This window comes from Coturnix japonica, chromosome 4, assembly GCF_001577835.2.
Source record: "Coturnix japonica isolate 7356 chromosome 4, Coturnix japonica 2.1, whole genome shotgun sequence".
Classification (NCBI taxonomy): Eukaryota; Metazoa; Chordata; class Aves; order Galliformes; family Phasianidae; genus Coturnix; species Coturnix japonica.
This window is the reverse complement of record NC_029519.1, coordinates 76,146,205-76,171,565: the sequence shown is the minus strand read 5'-3', so window position 1 is coordinate 76,171,565 and position 25,361 is coordinate 76,146,205. Positions and strand designations below refer to the sequence as shown.

Sequence of the window (25,361 nt, the reverse complement as noted above, 5' to 3'; positions counted from 1 at the left end):
ATCCTAAATTATTCATACTCGTGCAAAAGAGCCAACATGGGGAAATGTGTTTAAAGCCTCAACACCTTAATATTTCTAATCAAAACAAATAGTAATTTTGGTGTGCAACAGTAAAAATATAATGAAATGTTTTCAATAGGGCTCCAGAATTTACTCAGCATTACAGCAGACACAAACTGCTGTAACCATGAATAACCCTTGTTGTTTGAAACCCATAAGACACTAAGACATGACCCTTTGTAAGTTTGACAGGAAAATGTAAATTACTGAGAATTTGAACTTCTAGAAGAGCTGATTAAAATGGTCAAATGGGAAAATGGTACTAGGAACTGAGCATTGCATTCACTGTTATTCTACGATAGTCATTATGCTTCAAAACCCACAGCCTTCCTCACTAGGTAACTGTGCTATAGAGACAAGCCTTGACTTATTTGTACACATACAAGGCCTTGCTACAGCTTGTCCACTTAAAATAGTGGGTTGTCAAACTGACAGTATGATTACGGAAAAACAATTTTAAAGACCAAGTTTCCTTTGGCAATACTGCAAAATCATTCATGTGAAAGAATGTTAATGCTGTTTTTAAGCTAAAACTAGAGGGTGTTGCCCTTTTACAAGAGAGACATTTAACAGCGCAGAGTTATCCTTTATCAAGTTGTCCTGTGTACCCTGCACTAATTAATCACAACACAACTTAACACAAGCTTAAATGCTGAACTCCATGATCCCTGTAGGTCTCTTCCAACTCAGGATACTCTGCAATTGAGTTCACTAGCATTCAAGCACATAGAAGCTATGGTGCAAGGTCAGAGGAAAACATCTGTCTAAAAAGTTGCACAAAGTAAAATACCCTTCCTCTGCTTCTGAAGTTTTGCACCACACCATTCCTGATACAAGCCAGGATGCCATTGGCCTTCTTGGCCACCTGGGCATAATGCTGGCTCGTATTCAGTCCACTGTCCACCAGCACACCAAGGTCATGCAGTACTATATTTCTTGAGCTACTTAATTGCATATTTAAGCTAGATAGGCAATGCCTGATCAAAGTATATTGCTGAAAGTCATACATACAGCACAGCAAACGTGTTCATGTGACAAAGCAATGAAACTCGTGGCATGCTCCCTAGCGCTGGGAACAGTGCAGAGAAGTTCTATCCATGACAACAGCTGCTCACCTAGAAAAACCCACACCACCTCCTGGTACCAAAACAACACAAGACCCAACTTCAACCCGTGTTATCCAAAGATAAGCTGCCGCTTTCACTCCAAATGAGTATCTATGACACACAAGAATCAGATTACTGGTTCAAAAACTAAGCAAACTGAAGACTTCAGCACCTTGGGAAGAGCATTCTGATCTAACTCTGTTTCTGGCCTCAGTCTGCTCAGATAGGAAGAAAATACTCAATGTCTAGGTAGGAAGCAACTAGCAACATCCAAAAGAACTTCAGTCTCTTACTCATCTTGACTTTCTTTGACATTGACTTGTGTGGGAATAGCAAATATAAATTAAAAAAAAAAATCTATATTTTGATTGAAAATATACACTAAGAAATTCATTAATTTGACTACCTGATCAGTAGGAAATTCGAAGCAATGCAAGTCTTGTAATATGTATAAACATCATATTGAAGTCAAGAAGTCTTTCCAAACATCAAAAGCTTCATAAAAACAGTGAGCTTTCTGCACAGCTCCAGCTAAAACCTAAGACCCACCTCAGCTTCTCTTAAGTGTGAGCTGATCTCACAGGAAGTTTCTTGGGTGGGGACATGAAAACGTTTTAAAATGTCTGTGAACAGTTGAATTATAAGTGTTAGTTCAGTTTTCTGTACATGCCTATTTCTGCTGCCCAAAGCACCAGAGCTAGAGCAGAAAACAGCTCCAGAGAATAGCCACTCTCCGGGCACAACTTCAGCCCCTTTGAGCCCAGATGATCACACACAACACTTAACACTGCAATGAACTGCAACTCTGCACATACTTTATACCCTTGTAGACATAAAGCATATTAATACGCTTTTCCATGAGGAAGATATGCAAAGCAGCTAAACAACCAGACTTTGGTCCAGGAGGCTCAGAACTGCATGACTAGTCTTGGAAAAGATGCCTTATCCCAAAAGGAAAAGGGTAATTCTTCATGACCACACTGACTTGGTGCTTGGCAAAAAAACCTTAAGATATAACTTGTAATAAAAATGTTCATAGCAACTAATAACTTGCCTACAGAAGATAAACTGACCATTGAACCCTAATTGCTCACTGTACAAAAGAAGACGACAAACGTTTAGAGCCTAGTAACTATTTAAACATTCTCCTTAGCATCTTTCCAGTGGACAAAAGCATTAGCACGTTTATCTGCTCAACTCTTATATCATCTACCTCAATGACCCCTATGAAAAAGGCTGCTATGATCACCTAGTCCAATCATCAACCCATCCCCATCATATCTATTAACCACATCCCTTAGTGCCACCAATCCAATTCTTGAACACTAAGGACAATGATTCCACCACCTCGCTGGGCAGCCTGTTCCAATGCATTACCCACCCTTGCTGAGAATAAATTCTTCCTAACATCCAACCTGAAGCTCCTCTGGTAAAACTTGAGGCCATTCCCTCTCATCCTCAAAACATATCTTTTTTTTTCCCCCATATGTGTATACACACACACACTATAGAAAGACTAAGAATTTCATAAAGAAGTGAGGCCTGATAATAACTCACAATGAAAGCGAATACACAAATGATGTATCTGAAGACTAGTTAAAAGATGAGAGATTGCCCAAAAGAGTACATCATGTTAGCACAGTTCCTGAGCTGAGCAGCACCAGCCACATAAGGGAAGGCTGGAATATTCAAGAACTGGATTGAAATGATCTCATGGGCACATTTATAGAAAAGCACAAGGTCACGCTATCAAACTGCATTATGAGGAATTCATCAGTTGGAAGGGTCAGAGCAGGACAAAATACAAGTGACTACAGTCTGCAACACAATCCAGCCTTAAAAGGAGACAGAACAAAGCAAAAGCAGACCAAGGCAGAAGAAAACAGCAGTGTTTCGAGAGCAGAATTTGAAGTAGGAGAGGCTCATGGGAAGGCTGCTGCAGAAGAGCCCATTTACTTACTCCAGTGGACAAAGGGGCAACATAACTCTTCTGCTATATATGCAAACAGATAAGGGATCAATTGGAACTCTAGAGAATACGTTCATGTAACAGCAAGTGGTACAGAAAGTGCTATAACAACATGACTAAGTTTAAGGGATTTCTTTCCCCATCTGTTTTCAAAGAGTCGGCCACACTGGGATTGAACAATGAAATCCAAAGTCAGTTAAAGCCCACCATTAGCTGCCACTCACGTGCTGTCCTTAAAGAAAAATAGAAGGCATCAGCTTCTGCTTTATATGTGCCTCCTGCAATGCACTGAAGCCTAAAAAGTTGAAGCAACATATTTTTCTTTCAGCAACATAATTTGAGTAAGTTTGGCTATAAAGCAGCTCTTACTTTTATGGAGATTTTGCTGTTGCTACAGTATGCAAGTTTAACCCAGGAAGTTGCAGAACAGAAACTGTGGTGAGGGGAGAAAGAGTTACACAAGAACAACCTTATCACAGATTTCAAAATACATTTCAATTGATCACAAAACTGTTTTGAACACAAATTGGCCAGCGAAGGGTGAAAGCAGGCTACTACACAATAAAATATTCTGAGCGCTGCAGTTTAAATACAGTAAAATAAAAAGGAAGCAATATTCAAACAGCCTTTGTTGCAGACTAGCACCTCTAGGCAAGTATTATTTAAAGGGGAAAAAAAGATAAATGGAAACTTAAAAAGGAACCTGTCCAAAAGTTCTCAGAAGCTAAGCTTCAAGTGTCTGGAATTGAACAAAAAGAATAACAACTTAAATAGCTAGGAGTTTGTATGTTTTGTTGACAAATTAGCTTGCTGAAGAACAAGTGCACACTAAAACTAGAAAAAAAAACATGGGAGGGTGAAGCAAAGGTGTGTAACTGAATTCCTTCATTGGGAAAAAAAATTGCACCTATTGACATTCATTAACACTTGCTGGACATATACTGAGACCAAAACAGCAGACATGAGCACAGTGAGGCAGTGGGTGGTGCATTTCAGCAGTAGTAACAACAGCCACGTGAAAGATGAGCTACATTGCAGATGACCATGCACAACTGCCACAGCATGAAACGAAGAGCATCTTGACCAGCTCATACATGCTAATCAGATAACGACTGCTGAAAAATCATGTTTTGTTGCTGAGAACATGCTCTATCAAATAATGTTACTGCATTCTTTGTTGCCACTCCCATGGAAATAAATAGAAGGCATTACTTTCAGAGCAACCTACATACACACACTGCTTAGAAGGAGCAATAACAACAAAAAACACTGCAGGTACAAGTCACAAAACAACATTAACCCCTTCTACACATCAACCTCTACTTTAACACAAAAGGAATTACTAGAACTCATAGCTTGCTAACAGTTCCAACAGGGTTTGTTCTGACAGATCAGAGACTACAAATATGACTCTTTGCTAAAACAGCATTTCAACACCCTGCCATTCCTCTTCATTTCCTTTTCTCTGTCACCCTCAGTTTTAGTTTCCACGCATGGACTTCAAGGATGGTTATTCCTGCTGCACAAAAGATAACACTATTAAGATGTGTTACAAACTATTTTCATCACTGAATTGCGCTTGAGCCTTACTCTGAATGAATATAGATCAAATGATCCCCATGGAATGCATGATATGGGATCTGTTCTGTAATAAGGGAAAGGTTCAACAATGGAAGAAAAAACAACATGAAGATGAAGTAGTAGCTGCAAGTAGTAGCGTTTGCAATATCAAAGCAAAAAAAGTATCTTTTTAATAAACAAAGGAGAAATTCATAGCACATCCCAAGCCTGTCACTCGTTATGTTCTACAGACAATGAATCCATTTCCTGCTTAAGTCACAATTCCTGCTACTCTCTCTAGTTACAGTGTGGTGCTATGACGTGGGCAGAAAAATACCTCAAATTGCCCTTACTAGTTGGAGTAGATAAGGCAGTTTGTTGGATTTTGCTCAGCATGACTGACAACTGCTTTCATCACTGCTTAAGATAAGAGTCTGAACTGAAGTTACTTCACAAGTGTGCAAGGAATTCAAGGCAGATGACATAGCGCATATCGACACTCGCACCTGGAGAAGAAATACTACTCGTGTTTTGAAAGACATCTGAAACCAAAGGCTGCATCAAGAACATCAGTTTCACAAATAGCACGGACTTAAGTAGATGGATGTAAGTAGATTACAACTTAAAACAGTAACGTTAGAGATGGAGAAACCACATCATCCTGGAAAACATTTTTGCTCAAAAATGTAAGTACACAAACAACTGGTTCAATAAGAGATGAAAAATTATGTTGGACTTCTAATTTTATTATTTAATTGAAAAACAAGCGTAAGGAAGGAACACAATTGTCCAAAAATGTCTAGAAAAGTTCAAGCACATGCACTACTTTAAAATGACTAGGCAGAAGAACTGGCAAGAAAATGCAGAAAATGCTCTGCTATGATCAGAAAAAAACCACACCTGTTAACTAACTTTATGACACATACAGCTCTAATCTGGAGAACAGCTATCAGTTCTGTTTCACTGTAGAGAACTGAAAGCTGTTCTTGACAGCAAAAAAAGTGAAAGACTGAAAAACTTAAGTCTAATATTGCTCAATATATTGCTCTAATGTTTCTAACTAAGTTAAGAACTTGGTTAAGCAGCAATTCCAGCCTTAAGTAAAGGAGCTTTTTCTCATAATGAAAGAGAAAAACAATATGGATTATCCATGTTATGATGCTTCTAAAACGAAGCCTTGGAAGCACTGCATCCCTGCACTTCTCATGTATTTTTGTATCTAGGTCATTATTCTGCTTCACGGCTGGGAAAATCATGCATTATCACTGCATTATCACTGAAGGTATTGGGACAGCATCTCCTTGTTCTGCCCAGAGGCTACCATTGATACCAATGCTTGCTCCTGCAAGTCTGCGACTACGCAACAAGACTTGGATGAACCCTAAGGGTTCTCTTTGGAGATGTTTCCTGCTCTAGACTGTAGAAATGAATACCGTGCATTTGGAATGGCCTTCCTTCTAAGGAGGTCTGTTCCTTGGAAGGATACTGAAATTAACAGCTTCAATGACAAAATATCACCAGTAGCAAAAAGACACCAAGGAGTTCTTCCTCATTTTATACAGCTCTACATGAACAGCATGAGATGCTTTAGAACAGTACAGACTCAGAAGACCACTTATGTCTAAGCGCTGAGAGCAAGACTCTCCTATTTAAGCAGAGAGAAAAGGCACCGATTGTGTGCTGCAGGCTACTCAAAATAAGGCCAATGCTGCCAATTGAAGACCTCCAGCTTGCTGATGCAATTCTTTGTAATACTTTTAAATTAAGCAAAAGCTAATTCTCTCAAAAGTAATTAGGTGACCCTAACTCTACTTCAGCTTCAAAACAATCCTTAATATAAAGGATATTTTTCCTGCTCATCTAAATCAAATATGAAACGTGTGCTATATGGACAACAATAGGGTAGTTTAGACAAGTTTATCATTTTATAATATAATAATTATATAATAATAGCAATTTTTGCTACATTGTTAAACTTTAACCTCCTCTGTCTGAGAATAGCTTCAAGTTATTCTTTCAAGGTGAAAACACCCAACAGAACATGCAATGTGATAAGCAATTCCCATTGCTTTTCTATCAGTATATTAAAAGGTGACATTTAAGACATCATTTTAGATCGAATGGTGTATCAGGTGGTAAGAAGGTGTGTTCAACCATTCCATAAATGGCAAAATCCCTATCAGATGGTGAAGCTTAACACGAGTGAGAGGTTACTTACTTCTATTATTTAGCAATGTCACAAATCCATTATTGCCTCCTCATATGGAGGCAACTTCCCCGGGACTCTTCTGAGAGCTGGCAGCCCAAAAATGATTCACTTACTTTGAAACAAAATGTTTTTAGCAAAATATAGCGCCTGTTTCATGCAGACACTGAAATCACTATTGTATTTTCAAAAGGAAAACAAGGAAAAGGAATTCGGCTCCCTTCCTTTGTGTCATCCTCATACAAAACTCAAACCACAGGGGTGGCAAAGGGAAGGGAGCGAGGAAGAAAAACAAATACTGAAGTGGTTTCTATAACTAAAAAAACTCTTCATTTCAATGCAGACTGGATGGCTGTCTAACAGCAACATATGAAGTGACCACAAGGATGCACACCTTCAGAGAATATGACATATCACCAATGTCTGCTTAAGAAAGACTCTGAAAGAAACTACTGTTTCACCAACACCATCGCTATTAGAAATACAGCAACAAACATGCATAAAGAAAGCATCCCAAAGAGTTTTTATGGCCTCAGTGAAGTACTATCAAACATTTTACGTAGCATCCAAAACCTCCATGGCTGTTTGTCCACCAATAGAACGAATCCGAACATGCAGCAAAAGGCTTCAGATGAAAGCTGCTTTTTAGCTGTGAGCAAATCAACTTGCACAACAGCATTTGCTTAAGAACACCACTGAAATACCAACAGAAGAACTGGAAGGTTTGGAGAACCTAAACTAAGAATTACACAACAGTGGATGTGAAAGGAACAAAGTGTTTTACAGTTGACATCTTCATTTAAGCAACAGGACTGATCAACAGAACTAATGCTAATGATAAGGGAGGAGCTAAATTTCAGAGAATGGAAAAACGGTTCTACTGTACAGAACTTGACTGTTTTCCAAGCGAGTTCACAATATGAATTGCAGGGGATGAAAATTAATCTCACCCATAGCTGAAGCCCAAAGAGCATTGGAAAGGAAAGCTGACAAGAACTACAGTTTCACTACCTTTTGTTCTTGAAAAAGGATGAGCTTTCATATAACTGTCAGAAAGTTACAGAAATTGATAAAGACACACTGAGACGTTTTTACTTTGTGAAAGCAGTCACTTCGAAGGTAAAGAAATGCTCAAAGTCTCAAAATCCAGATGTGCTTCATAGTGCAATCGGGTGGACTTGACATACTGTCAAGCAGTGAGGATCCAATCTCAACATCTCAGTCTACCCTTGAACAAGGTCCCCTCTATCATGCTTAAGCAATAACCGCATGCTTCCACTAGCACTGCTCTAACAGGAAACCCTTACATCGGCTGCTACATTTATTGCAAGCATAAAGGTTCATGAAAACTGTTCAAAAGGAAAGTTAATTGTACAGGACAGAGCACTGCAGTCACTTCCACAGCATCTTTCCCCCTGTTTTGAGCTGAGCTACATAACTTACATGCAGTTGGATAAAGTCCTCAAGCTTGACATGAGGATTTCACTATGCAAGTCAGTTTCGTAGCTCCGCAAGATGCTAAAAGGTGTCATCATTATAAGGCTTATGAAAACCATTATAAGCCTTACGAAATTCATTGTCAAGATGAGTTATAACTTCACTTATCACTCTCATGGCCATGTTTGAGAATGGTTTCTACAGTGTTTTCCTTCCCCCTGAAAGGAATGATGTAATATAGCTTGCTTCATTTCAGGAACCTAAACTCCTTTCTCACTTCCACAAGAACTCAGCACAGCACAGTGAAGACCTAAAAATCACGCTTAAGCCAACAACCCTGCAGCTGCAGTAAAGCTCCCAGCATTTACTCCTCTCCTTCCAAGTTGGTCACAGCACAAAGGACTCAATGAGACTGTGCTACATAAGTTTAGGTGCTTTTGGTACAAGACTAATTTGCATTTCACCTGGTACAGTGCTTCAATGTAACGATTAGATTGTTGTGTTAGTTACTAAGCATATAACCAGACAAAACAAAACTCCATTGTTTTTAAGTGCTTCACTTAAAAGCCATCTGAAATGGGGCTGGGGAATCTTGTGTTATTCCTAACTTGACTATAAAATAACTTGATTACGGAGAACTTACAGCAGTATTCAAATACCAGAGTCATAAGAACTACATATAATTATAGATAAGCTGTTTCATTAATGTGTTAATAAAGTCACTCTAGAAATGGAAAACAGAGACCTTTCCTACAGTACTTACATGCAACATGTAGTTCACTTACATTGGATTAGAAGGATGAAAGAAAGACACACAACTATGCCCAAAATGACAAAACCCAAACTCACCCCTGAGCAAAGGATTGCCAGATAGTAACAAGGCCCAGTGGAACGCTTTCCTAACAATGTAAATAAGCTGCCTTTAAACTTCAGTGAGTTCCTCAGCTGAAGAGCGTGCATTTGTGGCTTTTAAAAACAGTTCAGTACCTCCCTCAAGTCCCATTGCTTAAACCATAGTTCCTGCTCGAGCGATAGATGCAGCAAGAGACATGCCCTAAATGTCACACATCACTACTAAAGAAGTTTAGAAGAACATTAACAAGTATATTTAAGCTACACGAATTCAACCTCAGGAATTAATTAATTCCACTGCTCTCAGATCCAGCCTTAGGAGTTTAAGCCCACTTATTAGTTACACCCTCAGTGCAAGCAACAGAAACTCAGGCTTTGTTATCCTGATGCAATACAGGTTAAGGAATGATTTTGCAGCTTTAAGGTTTGAAGACAGCAGAATTTGGGTGGTTGGTTTGTTGTGTTTTCTTAGGTGTTGCCTTTTGTTTGTTTGTTTTTTGCTTTTTACATAACTTCAACACAAAGCACCATCTGTGTAACACTTCACAAAGAAGAGTAAACAAAAAAAGACTGCAAATGTTCAAAATAAATATCTTGTGTAAAGTGATGATCAACCTATTTTCCTAGAGTGCTTTGAACAGCTTTAAATTATTAAGAGGCAGCTACTAGTGAAATAAATAAGTCTGTTTTTGACTAGAAACAGAGGACTACCTGGATATTACCCCATGTCCTCAGAAGACTCCAAGGACTCCCAATCTTTGACTGTGATTTCCTATTGCACAAACTATAGCTCTCATGAGAGCATACTCATACCTGACATTATCACAGAACAGAAAGGGATAAATGGACATTGACTCCTACTCCCTAGATGCCATATTTAGTGTCTGCTATCCCGCCTCCTGCAGAAGTTGCTTTCAAATAGAGACAAAAGGAGCTCTCATGTTTTTTGTTAGCCAGAGGACCAGGCAACTTAATATTATTTCCATAAAAGATTATTTGTTATCACGACAGTAGGCGAGAGATCCAAAAATACACGCCATTATCTAAAATGAGTCAGATACATTTCAGGGCTTATGTAAAACTGCATTTGCTTCCCACAAAATAGCCTTTATTTGCTATGGAAATCACATCCCTAGAGGCACTTAAAATGCTACAGTGGACAGAATACCAGAAAAAGATACTGCAAGAAGTTACCATGCATCAACAGGGGATTATAAATGATGATTTAAGACATCTTTCCTCACCCATAATTTCCACATCTGCTTTCTACAGATTGATAGTAAGCCAAACATAAACACTCACCCACACAGACTCCAATTTAACTACTGTACATTACTTTCCATTTAATTTGAAAGCATGGGAGGCATAATCAAAATAGATTCATACTGCTCAACTTCAAAGGAGCCAAAGCAGCCTAGAATCCAACTCAAAATATTCAAAGTTTACCAGACATCTGTTATCCAGAGACAGATGCAAAGATTTCAATGAAGCTCTACTGTTTTACCAGTGGGATTGGTGCTATGACCATCGCTGATATTGCCTCAAGAAGGTTTTGTGTTTGTTTTTAGGAACCTGGAAGAACAGTTCCAACCTTTTGCATCCCTGTTCCTCTCCAAAGAGGTCTTCTCCATTTTAGTAATTCTCTAGCTTCCAAGCAATAAATTACATAGCTCACCAACCTCTAGCAGACTGAGGTTGGCTTGCATTTCATCATTCAAAACCCTGCAGGAATAGCAGTAGCCTTGTTTCTACTCTACTGAAACTTAGAAAACCTACAAGTATCTTATTGCATCTATTCCCATTCAGACCTTGGTCCTCCAAGTCATCAGGTTGCCCATAAGAACAAACACTTCAGAATTCTGAAAGCAATTTTGATCCCTTGAACTTAAGTGAATATCGTACATTCAAACAGTAAAATCACATTTTCCTTGATGTCCACTGCTGAGTATTTCTTTTCAGTTATAAATTAAGCTTACACATAGAATCACACAATGTGGATTTAACCTGATTTACTTAGCTGGACAATTTTAACAACTCACTTCTTTCTTTCTAAATAGGACTACTGACCTCTAAGCTTTAATTTCTTTATGCCTTTCGGAAAGTGACAGCTGTTTCCTTCTCTCAAATGCAAAGTTAAAGACACCTCTAGGAATGAGTTCCAAGTTTTCAAATGACAATCAATTGCATCCTTAGTTCAACTGTTTCATCCACAGCTGTTTTCAGGTCTTTAAAGATGCATTCCATACAGCACACCCATTTAGTATGGCCAGCAGTGTGCAGAGTGCTGTCAGCAGGAAGTACAAGTGAGACCTATATTCTGACCACAAGCACTGCATTACACACTCTTACAAGAACACTGCAAGAGCTTACACAAGGGCTGCACCATATTACACATCTTCCCTAAATCACGCTGCATGGATGCAGCAAACCAGGCAGAGAACAGCCACTGCTGACTTAGCTGTACCTACAAGTAGAAATTACACCTACCCCAAATAATTTCTGTTCCCATTTTGACAGGATGCTATAAGAGATGAACTTTATGCAAGCAATTCAAACTATTTAAAGCAACTCAGTTGCTATTTTACAAACACAATCTGAATGAACTTAGGTTAAGCCAATACTTAACCTACTTGAGCTGATGCAGGTTTGACTTAGTGGATAACCTGCTAGCTGTTACTATAGCACACTATTCATGAATAAGACACTGTATTTTCTACGTGTATTCTTGAACTCTACTTGTAGCTCCTCATGCAGCTTGAGAACACAGATTATGCTACAACAATATGAATTGAATGAGACCATTGTAAACATGCCAACAGCGCATACCTGAAAATTTTCTAGACAACAAAAAATAAAAGGATTAAAGAGAAAGCTTCATATCTTCCTTTTTTAATTCGTCGAAGGGTCAGAACATAGATAATTTATTGACCTGCTCATTTACTGACCATTAAGATGGCATTAAATTGCAATGGAAAACAAAACTAACACCTGGAAGTACTCAGTACCAACCAAAAGTACCTAAAGCAGAATTACAAGGATAAGTAAAATATTTAGTACCACACTTCACTCACGTACTTATTTGCAATGACTTTACAACAGCCCACAAGAAGTTCAAGTAGGTGGATACAATGGTTCCACAATAGATATTAAGAATTAAGGAAAAGCAGGGGTTACCTCCTATAGTCTACATTCGGCCTGATACATGTCATCCTTCTTAAAAATAGGTATCGTCTCCTCATCACTCCCCTTCAAGGAAAGTTATCCACCCCAGCCATTCACCCATACTACACCCACAGTTTTAAGTTGATATAGAAATCACTATCAACCAGTCCTTCTGCTCAGCCTCATATTTCTGCTATTCAAGTGATACTAGTCTTGTTACTTTGGCTAAAGTTGACACATCTTTATGACTCCTTTACTGCCTTCTGTGAGCCCTCCTTGCTTTGTACATCCACAAAGCCACTACATCACTATAGTATCAAGTGTGAATAACCATAAAATAGAAACAGTTCAACCTTTAAGAATAAGAATTTACCCAAGAGTTTTACAGATTCAAAATCATATATTCCAATGAAAAGAAAGGAAAACATCAAGTCCTGTCTATTCTAATCTTTCCTGACCTCCCAAAACAATACGGTTCCCTGTACAAGGAGCTGTGGAAGGGCAATGAAAAGGTATGGAAGCAGTATAGCTAAAATCAGTCTCCGAGCAGAACTTCCCTACTGCTACTAAAAGGAAGCACATAATTTCTTAAAAGTGAGAGTATAAATGTCTTTGTACTCCTAGCTTGCAGGGCCTGGATTAATTCATGCAATAAGGAGTGGTCTAAGTGTCATATCTTTTAAGAACAAAGCTTGCTTCCAAATAACTCTAGACCGTAGAGGACTTAAACCATCTTAACTCATGTTTGCCAGTAGCTGTTATTTCAACACAGTTACATAAACGTAGCTGCAAATTGAGTCTGAAGATGTTACTAGAAAACTTACTTAGAAAACCAAAACAGCAACATTTTACCATAAACAAACACATTGCAACTTCAACCTTTACTGTTTAAGAGGTATCCAGCGCTAATGAATCAGATGCCATGTAATTGCTGGAATGACTCCTTAATGCAAAACAGCTGGTTTGGTTCAAGTAACTATTAAGGCAAACTGAAGACCACTTCAGACAACACATTAGAAAGGTTTCAAGCACAATATACCAACTTCTTTTTGTAACTTCATGCCTATAAGTTAAGAAAAGAAGCGTAGAGGAATGCTGAACAACAAAAAGGCTTCAAATTACAGTGCGCTGTTTGATCTGCAATAGAATAAAACATCGCTATCACAAGAAGACTTGTTTATACACACAAAAAAAAGTCTTGACTGTTCTTTATTTGTCACACCTCTTTCTGTTATTGCTAAAAGGATCAACTGATGCACACCTACGTGAAGTTGAATGTTTGAAAAGAGCTTAACAGTTTCCTGGGGATGGAAGATTTCCTCAGAAAAGTTTCTACTTTCCAGCTGCAGCTACCAATCCAAGTACCTCCAGCTTAACTTATTCTACATGACAAGAAACTGTTAGCTGCACAAAAGTGAGGTTCCAAAGTAGCTCCTATTTGCCTTGCCCAGACATCTGGAAATACCAGGGTGATCAGATTCCTGTTGGATAAAGAACCAAAAGGAGCCAGTACCTCATGTAGGCAATTGTGAACAAATTCTGAACAGGAACAGAGTGCAGAACTATTCTACAATCATACAACAGCTACAGCACAGAACTGAATGAACCCCAAGTCATTTAGAGTCCTTAGGACTGACAACAGTTATCTCATTTTGTTATCATTTGCGACAGTCTTCCCCACTTGTTTTTACAGCTGTCTTCATGTTCTAGCAAGCCTGAAATTGCACACGGCTTTTATTTCCAGCTTTAAATCTAGAAGACCATTCCAGAAGTTGGCACCAAGGACTGCACAACACCATTCAAGAGCCTGTCTGCTCCTAATTTAATCTACTTCTCCATACATGAAGTACTCATTTTACTGAGGGTTTTTTCCCCCTATGAGAAATTAAGACATCACAGTCTTTTCTAACGAAGCATAGAAAAAAAACAACCAGAGGAGATAGTGAAGTACAAAGGCAATTGGAAGAAACTGACTAGGAACATAATGAGAAGTTCCTGATAGTAAGAGCTGCCTGATTTTATTCTTTTATTTAAAAGCACAGAACTGAATGTTAAAGAGGCAATACTAGAAAGGAAATTATAGACAAGTACAGGAACTTGTGATGGGTGATCAAACACAGATCAATAATCTATGAACTGTATTTAGACACATTTTCTATCACTTATGTTTTGAAACTCAGTAGGGACTGAAGCATCATTAACACAGTCTCTTTGCCAGTTATTCAAGACCTAACCCTTGCTTCAGATTAAAGCAAATAAATCATTTTGCTTATATCCAACCTAAACCTACCCTCTTTTAAGCTTGAAACCGTTCCCCCCTCCATCCTATCACCACAGACCCTGATAAAGAGCTCGTACCCTTCTTTTCTGTAGCTCCCCTTTAGATACTGAAAGGCCAATACTAGGTCACCTCAGAGCTCTTTGTTCTCCAGCCTGAACAGCCCCAGCTCTCTGTCTGTCCCTATAGGAGAGGTGTGCCATCCCTTGGATCATTCTGTGTCTGAACATTAGTCCTATACACTCTCCAATTCAGTAGCAAACCTAAATAGTTAAAAAGCCCTTCCTATAGACACGAGCTCCATTCATGCCTTTTCCAGATGATGCAGTATCACATGGATTGTTTCAGAAGTATAACATACGGACAAATGAAAGGACCTCTAGAGCTTGAAGAATTCAAGCAGCTAACCTAGCCTTGAGAAGAGCTACTTCTAAATTTCATAGCCAGTTTAAATGAAGAAATCTGTATTAGACCACACACGCAACTGAAAAGCAAACCCCCACCAGTGTTCCTCAAGAGAACAGCAACCCAATTTCAGCAGTGATTAACACAGCTAACTAGGGCTTATTTGTTTCTTTAAGAAAGAAACATGCATCCTAAACAAAACTTGAAACATTGTCTAGTTGTACCTAGAGCTGGTTACCAAACTGATCAATGAGAAAGTCAATCTCTGTGGCTTGCCATCTGGTTACCTACAGCTTTATCAAGTCGTATTTCTAAGAGAGAACATCCTTTAAGCTATTAAGTAAACTGTCTCACAAAGGTAGAAGGACCAATGCTGTCTTACAGGCTTTCAGCTAAGCAAAGTGGAAGCAAACTTGCTAGCCCAGTGAACATTCCACAGCACATAGTTCAATATTTTACTGGTATTTTCCCCATAATAAGTTTAAGAACTCCGCTGAACTGGGGAAGTTAGTATAGATCAGTACTAAAAACAACTGCAAATTAGTTTGATTTACCAAGAAATAACCTGTCTGCAATTGTTCCCTTCACACACACAAACTGAGGAAAGTAAAATCTCACCCGTGTCATTTTAAAAAAGTCTAAAGATGGCCTGTTCCATCGTACATCCTCCTCCCGTCTGCGCTTTAGCCGGCTTTTCTTCTCATTCAGAACACAAGGCTGAGAGCGGCACCTCAACAAGCCCTGACGTCGGCTGAGCTCAGGTGTGGAGGTGGGAGTGCTGTTGGCTGAAGGCAAAAGATTCCCGGTCTCGGTGATGTGCTCCTGGGAGAGGGAGAGGCGGCGCCTTGGGTTAAAGTCACAGGGCCCTCCGGAATTCCAGCGGGTACTGGAGCTCGTGCTTCCCTCACTGCTGTCCACAAACCCGCTGCTGGCAGAGGAAGGTCTCGGTACTGGTGATGTGTTGAAGCTGGTGACGGTGAAGACATTATTGAGGGACAGTATGTTTTGTGGCAGGCTGATGCTTGTGCTTCTCTGCAAGGTCGCGCTTCCATGACTGTTGCAGCGTTGCAAGGTCGCGCTGCCACCGCTGTTGCATCGTCTCTTTGACACGGGAGTCCAAACCTTTGAATTGCCAGGTTTCCAGGGTGAGCGACAGCGAGCCAGCTCGTCTGGCTCCGAGAGGGACCTGCAGTGGCGTTTTGTGGGTGGTGCCAAAGGCTGACCAGAGTTTTCATTGAGGTTTAACTCACTGATCCATCCTGACACCATGGATGTGCTGGAGGGTTCCTGCTGCCACTGCAAAGCGCCATTGCTGGCAGGGCCGGTGCTGAAGGGGCACACTGGGAAAGGGTAGGCAGAATTCCTGGCATCAGTCTGAATTGGACAACCCCCATTTAAAGCTTTCCAAGGACTGTCTTCTAGAAAAAAATAGAAAGATAGAGGTGATAGATGGGAAGGAAAAGGGTACTTGCTCTATGTCTGGTTTAATGTAAAGCCGTGACTCAACACAGGCTCAGAAGAGAGCCACAAATACCCAGCTCTTCATCAACATTTAAAAATATAATTACAAGGCAGATAGCCCCAGAACTATGAAGACCAAGTATTTCAGGGAGCACTTCAGGCATTCCAGTACACATGTGAGTACCTAGTTAAGTCTTTTCACTGTGTATTGATGGATTAGAGCTCTGTTTCTTCCTAATGAGCAGCAATAACAGATTCATTATCTGCTTTTCTAGTGCACACCACACAACAGAAACTAAAACCTGCAGCAATGAACCAAAAGTATAAAAGTAGATTAACAACCGTTGTGAAACCCTACCAAGGATTTCTATGTTATTTTTGTTTAAAAGAACAGGATCATCTGTTCATAGACTGCTGTCACTCATTTGGCTGTAATACTTTCCCATTAAGAACACCTCACTATAGGAAAGTTTCAAAGAGATGGGTGTTCGCGTTCCATGCTGTGAATAGCTTTAATTTAAATTAGAAACAGCATAAAGTTATTTTAGACTGCACAGCATTTCCCTTTTTTTGCTCATATTCAAAGTATCAGAAAAAAGAACCTTAATTCAATGCATTAAAAATAAAGTGAGGATGCCTTCAGAACCTCCTGCAAGTTTTCCTGTGAATACAGACATAACGCATAGTGCACAACTTCTCATCTGAAGTGGCAATGCTGGGTTAAAAGAAGTCTGCCGGCAAAGCCTCTCGCTCTTTTGTGAAGCATTTCTTTGAGAACATTCTGCACATTTTACAGCTGTTCCTCCACATTATACAATGAAGTGTAAGAAGAACTACAGCAGACTTTGGATTTGCAAATTGAAAAGCAGTAAAACTGTTGGCCAGTTAGCAGTGCTTCATGCTTGGTTAGAAAATTTGCTAATTTAAACCAATTAGCCAAAGAAGCTTCACTTATCCTGGACTTAAAGAACTGTTTAAAATATCAAGGGTTTTTTTTTCCCCCCCCCTCTAGACCTCTTTTAAGAGCCTAGAATACAGCCTAAATATTAAATACCTGTGTTTTATTGCAGTTAATTGTCCAAAAAGTTCTTTAGAATCAACAGATAAAAGTTTTTCAGAGTTGCTTTAAAAATTACCAATCGAAATACTTGTACATGTTCCATGCCCAAACTATGTCATGGATTATCCTGTTTATTTGGATCTTATTTAAAGAACACCCTATTGTCTCAAAATCATTTAACTGTGCAGACAGCTGGCCTATTCAAACAACATGTTTTATTAGAATTCCTCTGTCCTTCCTCCTCCATTCTTTCAGATGGGTACAACCACATACTGTGCTTTGCCTTAAGCACGTAAGCTCTTCAAGGCAGAGACCATCCATAATTCAATGCAAGTAAAATAGCCAGCACAATGGGATCCAGATACTGTTTGAAACTCCTTGCATCTATTGTAGGACTAATTTTTAGCTTGGACTGGCTCGATTTAAAATAAAAATCCTTAGGAAACCTACTTCTAGGATGGCAGATGATTTAAAGTCTGCTGTGAAAAAAAGTCAAAAGTTGCACATGTGCTTTAATAATTCACATGCTACCAAAAAACGTTATTTTGAGATAAACTACTTCCCTTTGGAACCTCCTACTAACCAAGCACCACGCTTTAACACTGAGCAAGTAAGAATTGCTCATGCTTTAAGACAACGGAACACAAAGTCCCAAATCCATCCCTTAATAAAGCAGCACAACGCTTCCATATCAGTAAGCACTGCTTTGATTTTTGTTAATAAAGTTCACTCTTAACAGGATCAAGGGAATATTGATTAGGGGTGGAGATAAAGCACTCAAAGCACCAGACATCAGCTTATGGTTTGCATCCCACTGGATTTCTTATGTGGCAAAGCCTGCAAGAAGGTGTGTAAAGAGGTCAGAGATTTCCTCTAGTAGAGGAGATGTTTAGTATGAAAACCAGCATTGCTGAGCTTCTGTAAACCGCTGCAGATAACAAAAAAGTGTTACCAGGGCTTTTACTATGCAAAGCAGATCACACGTACAAAACTAACAACCAGCTATTCCCAGTATTGTTCACAGACCAGCTTAAACCAGCAGGCTCGGCAACTGCATGCTCCATCCCCCTCACCTTATTTACAAAAGAAAGGCTGCTTGCTATACCAATTACCTCAGTAAAACACAGCTAAGGCTTCTGAAGAACTTACCGTTGATTTCGAAAGAGAACAAGCTGCCACTTTTGTTCAACTTCTCAGATGAGTACTGAAACCAATCAGAAAAACAGTTTTAACTGTGTGAAAGAACCAGCACACACACCCCAAGGAAAACACATGCAATTTTCAGTTTCCCTCTATGCGCCCCTAACAACCTCCTTAAAAGGAATGGGTTTTGCTGGGTACCTTGAAGAAATTCCTGAACAGCAGATATTTCCTGAATGAAAACTCTGAAGTTTAACTACTGGCAATATTTTGTGATACATTTTTAGGTATCAAACTGCTGCAACGTTTGCAAACTGCAGAATTAAGAATGATCATTCACTTAATGAAAAAGCTTTGATTCGATTCTCATTTCAGTGGTGACTGATTTACGATCTCACAGCTATGACTCCATGTTCAGTCTTAAGGCTAAATAGCAAAATACCTTAAATGAAGGAGGAATATCTTTAAATAAATTAAACGTACAAACTTTAAAGGTCTCCACTAGGAACCTCATATCCAAGACAGGCTTTACTCTTATTTTACATGCTCTTAAATATCAGCACAGCAAAATGTTTCCTTATTTCTTAATGTCTAAGAGTCATTAAAAAGTATATCCTTTCCAAAATGCATCTTTTGCATAGTTTTTGAATTCATACAGTTTACTGGCAATAGTCTATTAGTCTGAAACAATGTAAGACCATACTGAAAGCAAAGTTTGCATGTAAAGGCCTTCAGAATTTAAGTTTTGCCAGTAGCACCTGTGCAGTAATACAGGCATATCTATATGTAGGGCAGTTCCCGTTTCCTTAGTGAATTTCACCTAGGAAGAAATATCTCTACAAAAGCATTGTTAGAGCCCAGGTTTCTCAGGCACAGAGGATGTTGAACAGTAAGCAAGTACTTGTAAATAAAATGGCTTCAGGCACCCAGCAGATCCAAAGGGCCATTCTTTATTCCTCTACATCAACAACTCAGGATGGAGAGGAAAACTCTTGAAACTCTTCTTTGGGTGCAGCCAAAGACAACTGTGTATCATACAAAGACTTCCTTTCCAGACAAGTTTTTAAACATCATTGGTCTGCAAAGCTTTTGTTTCTTGCTTTATAGCAATAAAACTGAGTATCACTGATGCACTTCAATCCTTTAATATGACATATAAACACTAAGCTATGGTACTATTCTCTCGGCAACTTTGTTTTGAAGGTAGGGAATGGATAAACTACTGAAAGGACAGACCACAATCAAATTATTAACCTTACTTCATATCAAGGTCAGCATATGAGAGAAGCCATTTGCATCACCTTTCTCTTTGCATCTATGGATGCATTTATAGCTTCCTATTTAAAGAATACTTTAAACAGCAGAAGTTTGAAACTCCATCCAGTTTGCAACTGATGAGTCCTTCTCAGAAGACTCAAACTTGAGAATAAGAGCTACCACTCTCTCTTGCTTGCCTGTCATAATTGCAGTTGTCAGTTATATCAAACACACTAATAAAGCTAGTATCATTTACTAAACAGCTTCTAAGATAACACACAACACAAGAGTACACTGAGATAACAGTAATGGCTGTGTTTTATCCATCTCTGAAGGACAAAAAACTTAAGACTTCAACAAGGTTATTCAAACTCCTCCCTCTCCAGTTTTCCCCAAATTGAAAACGGCATCAATCTATTCAACTACCAATTGACAACTAAGGGAAACATATATAATTTCAATGTGGCACTTGATCCAGTAAAGCTAGTTCATCTCAAGCCACGTGGAAAAGGACAATGATTATTAGAGTTGTTTAAGAGACTACATGCACAGGCTAAGATCTTGGATATGTAGAAGGATGAGAACCTTGAGGACAATCCCATGTGAGCATCATCAGGTTGCTATTTAGTTTTTGCAAACACTTGACCAAATGCATCTTTCACAGGGTGCTCTGCATGAACATCTGTTTCATTTGCTGCAATCTAACCACCTTAAAAAGCCACCTCCTCCAAATAAAAACCACTCTACTGCATCTTTGACAGTTGAAAAAAGCATTTTTGAAAGGGACTTGAAGAAACTGGACTACGTATACGTAGATCATCTGTACTACAGGGAATGGCTGCAGTGTTCTTAACAGCCAGCACTTCCATTCTTAGAGCTATTTCTGAGCAGCTTCTCAGGAAGTCAGTGCTCCGTTCTGTGAGATAAGCTACATTACAGCTACAATTCGTTCTCTGAAATGATGATTTTTACAGAATCCTGCTAAGTCACAAAAAGTGTCAATTCTTTGGAGACTGAAACCAAAGAGCCCCATTAAGTGTGACATCTGAGACTCAATGCAAGAGAAAGGAAAAAGTGCATCATTTTCAGCATAAGCTTGATGCAGTGAAATAGTGGGGTGAAGAACCTCTCTCACATGTACTTGGGCTTTCTGTAATGAAACTAAAAGTACATGGAAGCTTTACCTGTTAGTGTATTTTTTATGATGTCTGTAAGTTCAAACTTGAGGAGGACCTGTAAAGCTGTAAATTGTTTATTGCAGTTAGGATCCTTTTTATCTATAGAGAACATGGCAGATGTCCCACTAGGCTTACTGTAACAAAGCCCTGAGCCAGTTTATCAGCTCTCCTGTACTGGCTACATACATTGCTTTCCTCCAGTCAGCCCCTTTCATAGGAAGACCTACCTGAAGCTTCCTGAACAAAGAGTCTTTTTATTTATTTTTTTTATGGTTTCACTGGAAAAAGATAAGCAGAGTTTACAAAGCAATGGGGAAGTCTGCTAAGTTCCGTGTGAAGGACGCTTCCCTTAAACAAGGTCAAGTTATTCAATCAGGTCCTTTACCTGATAGACTCCAGAGCTCAAGCATGTCCACCTTCCAACTATTGTTTTTTGAACAAATGCTTAAAAAAGCAACAAGAAAACACAGATTTTACTCTAACAGGCATATTTCTTAATCCTCACAATCTTAAAATTAACTTGTCACTTTAATGCATTTTCTCCAGTTCCCAAGTACATTTGGAACTCCTCCAATTATTTGGCTTTCTTCCCAAACCACAGGAAAGCCAGAGTTTACTATTCAAGTCCTAATTTAACCACCACCATGTAAGTGTGACGTCCATAGTTTGAATAAGTGCACAAATCAGACTTTCATTTCTACCAAACACCTAATTATGACTAGCCAGAAAACAGAATGGAAAAGTGTTTCATCTGTTATCAGCAAATGAAGAAGTGATCAAGTCAAGACCCATTTTAGACTTGGCCCTCGAGTCTTCCTACCAGTGGCTTTTCATCCGAAGCCAAGATGTTCTCAGTGATATTTGAAAAGTCATGGGAGAAAGCTTAAGTCCCCAGTGACCAGAAAAAGGTAACATAGCACCCTCATTAAGGAGGGTAGAAAGGGTGACCCAAGGAACTACTGACCAAGCCTCATCACAGTACCAGGGAAGAACATAAAGCAGTTCCTCCTGGCAGATATTGCTAAGGCATATGGAAGAAAGAGGAATGCTATGCGATAACTAGCACAGCCTCACCAAGGGCAGACCCTGCATGACCAACCTTGTAGTTTTATGCTGGTGTAACTGCATCAGTGAACAAGAGAAGAGCCATTGATGTCATCTACTTGGACTTCAGTACAGTCTCTGACACAGTCCCCCCATAATATCCTTCACTCCAAATTGTGTAAACATGGATCTGAAGGGTGGATTGTTTGATGGACAATGAGATTGTTGTGAGATCATACCCACTGAGGGGTGGTCAATGGTTCAACATCAGAATGAAGACCAGTGATAAGTGGTGTCTCTCAGGGGTCAGTACTGACTGTGGTGCTTTTTAACATCTTCTTCAGTGACAATGACAGCAAGATCAAGTGCACCCTCAGCAAGTTCGCAAATGACACCAAGTGGTGTCACGCAATTGACATGTCCAAGGGATAAGATGCTTTTCAGAGAGACTTAGGCTCGAGCAGCAGGCCCACTTGTCTTGAACCTGGATTGCCACAACCCCCACTAAGCTGGAAGAATATAAGGATCGACCACAGCCTTGCCAAAAACGGTTTGGGGCGTACTAGTGGATGGCAAGCTGGACATGAGAAAACAATGTGCCCCTGAAGCTCAGAAAGCCAACCCTGCCTTGGGTTGCATCAAAAGAATAGTGGCCAGCAGGTCAAATGGAAGAGATCCAACCCCTCTACTCTGATCCAGGGATACCTCAGAACACTGCTTGCAGAACATCTCACTGCTGAGACAGCCAACCAACTCTTCTACTGTTCTACTTTGAGTTACAATGGTCACCAAGATAAAAATTCGGGATAACCTAACACCCCAATCACAAATCCCTTCCTGCTTGAACAGAAGGAAAAACAACCATCTTTGTTTCGATCTCCACAAAGGCAGGTGCAGCACAAGACTGTGGGACATAACTGAGGACAGACTGATCAAATGTGTTACAGTAGCCTAGAAAATCGCTATGTTGGTTAACAGAGTAGCAAGAGAAGCTACAGATGATACACTACAACATACTTCAGCAAAAGCAAAGAAATTTGGCTTTGTACAGGTTACACAAATGAAGAAGTGTATTATATCCTATATATGTTATACTCATAAAGAATGGTAGCCATGAGGTAAATGGCTTTCAAAGCACTATTTATTTTTTTTTTTTTTCCTTTTATAGCCCTAACCAGGTCATCAAACATTGCTTTGTTTAGGAAAACTTAAACAGGACAAGCATCTGGAACAGTTTCTCCACTCCCATGTTCATGATTAAAGAAGCCTGAGGTCTTCTGAGGGTATTTAAAGGTCTTTGAGACCATTGGAAGCTAAGTGCTTGAAGGAATCCTAGCAGGCTTCCAAAGTTCAAGTCTAGGCTTAGCTTCAGGGTCATTTCAAGTCAGCATAAAACAGCTAGGGAAGAGAGGAAATGTTGGTTTATCTACTTATGCCAAGACATGCAGTTATGCAGATGCACCATGAGCAGGATCATAAAACTGATAAGACAACATTAATCCAGGCAAGAGAGGTTAGCTGTGATCCTGTCAGCTCATGAGATGATTCACTGCATGGTGCCACAAACTTGTGCCAGCATATGTGAAGGAAAGTGCAGGCAAGACTATTTAAGAACTGTTTCTTCTATTAACAGACCTCAGAACCCATTTTCCTTCAAGGAACCAACTACTTGATGGTTCAAAAGGGGGAGGAAGGAAGGAGATTCATGCACTGACAAGACATCATTTGTCATTTTCACTCCAGTAATTCTTCCCCTTGTTTTACTTTAAAGACTGATAAGAAAAAGAATAAGAAAACAACAGAAGAATGGTGGAATCACAGTGTGAAAGCACTCCTGCATAAAGTCCACACAGTGTAAAAGTAGCAGTACATCCTCCTCTGCTCAAACAAGTCCCTGGTCCAAAAGTGAACATCATTAAATGGAGGTCTCAATTCCTAAAGTTCTATAAATTTCAGAGGCTCAAACTATTAATTACAAGCTGCCCACTACATTTCAGAAGCACTACTGCTAACTGCAGGTCATCATTTACCCACCTCTAAGCCTACAGTTTAACTACAAGTGACACAAAATTGCCAGATTACGATGAAAGCAGATTCTCCTACAAAATGCCTATCCCAAGTGCTTCAGCATGCTAGCTGAAATAAATGCAAGCTAAGTATTTCTATTTTGAGATATCCTGTTTCCCATATTTTACATACGCCTTTCAAGAACTGGACATATTTCAGGTGGGGATTCAAAACTATGCAAATTATTAGAAGACCTCTAAAGGGAGCTGCTCAAGTTTTAAAGATAAATATGAATAGTGCATACTACTAGATATCTTTTTTAATCAGGTTTCATGCACCCACAAAACATCTGATTTCTTAGCAACATGGAGGAGTAAATCAATTCACATGTAAGAATTAAAGGTATTTATGCACAAGCTCCACTGTCTGGGACTGACCAGGTCTGTACTTGTAAAGTAAATAAGGAAGCTGTTCAGTTACAGAAGTACAGGTTACAACACAGGAAGAAGTCTTACTGCTAAAAGTAACTGAACATGCCTCAGGTTCAATGTTTGCATTATTTAATATTTAAGTAACCAAAGCAGAGTTTAACAGTACTTTGACTTACAGTCATTAATCTCCCCTCCCACTCCTGTTCCATTAGTACCCTAGAGTTTTATCTGTAGAACTGCAATTAAAGACAATGAAACAAAGCTGCTGCAGTGCCACACTGCTGTGCATTATAAGCATAGTATGGTATCAGGTGGGCACCAAAGATTAACAAGAGACTACCATGAAACACCTTTACTTAAACTCTCTGGAGTTGAGTGAATCTAATCTCACAAATCAGATGTGAAGAGAATAGATTCCTCAGCCTGAATATCATGCCTGAATTGCCCACAGGCAATAAACAGAAACAAACACTAAATATTACAGAACTTTTCCAAGTGCACCAACCACCTGACACACTAATAAAGCAAGGATCTACTGATGTAGATCAATAAGCCAATGGCCAGGAATCTTACTTTCAGTTCAGCTGTGTTCAGTATATGGTTATCTTCTTTCTCTCATGCTGACAGCTACCAACTGATATTTATAACTAAACAGCATTGTCTTATATCTAGCACAAACAAAGCAAAGAAAGTTTCAGATTCCGGTATTTCAGTTTTTGTTGGGGGAAAAAAGGAATATTAAGAAGCA

The 25,361-nt window shown here is 39.3% G+C and overlaps 1 protein-coding gene across 4 annotated transcripts in view; it reads right to left on the bottom strand.

Moving 5' to 3' along the window:
* The window catches only part of FAM53A (family with sequence similarity 53 member A), a 60,257-nt gene that overhangs the window by 16,841 nt on the left and 18,055 nt on the right, over positions 1-25,361 (bottom strand). For 3 of the 4 annotated variants that reach the window (XM_015862827.2, XM_015862828.2, XM_015862829.2), the window contains exons 3-4: positions 18,706-18,760; positions 15,654-16,453 (exon numbers count right to left, since the gene is read on the bottom strand). In XM_015862827.2, coding sequence (XP_015718313.1) covers positions 15,654-16,453; positions 18,706-18,760 — 855 coding nt within the window. The remainder of the gene's footprint in view (positions 1-15,653; positions 16,454-18,705; positions 18,761-25,361) is intronic. The other variant, XM_015862830.2, reaches the window with a different exon arrangement.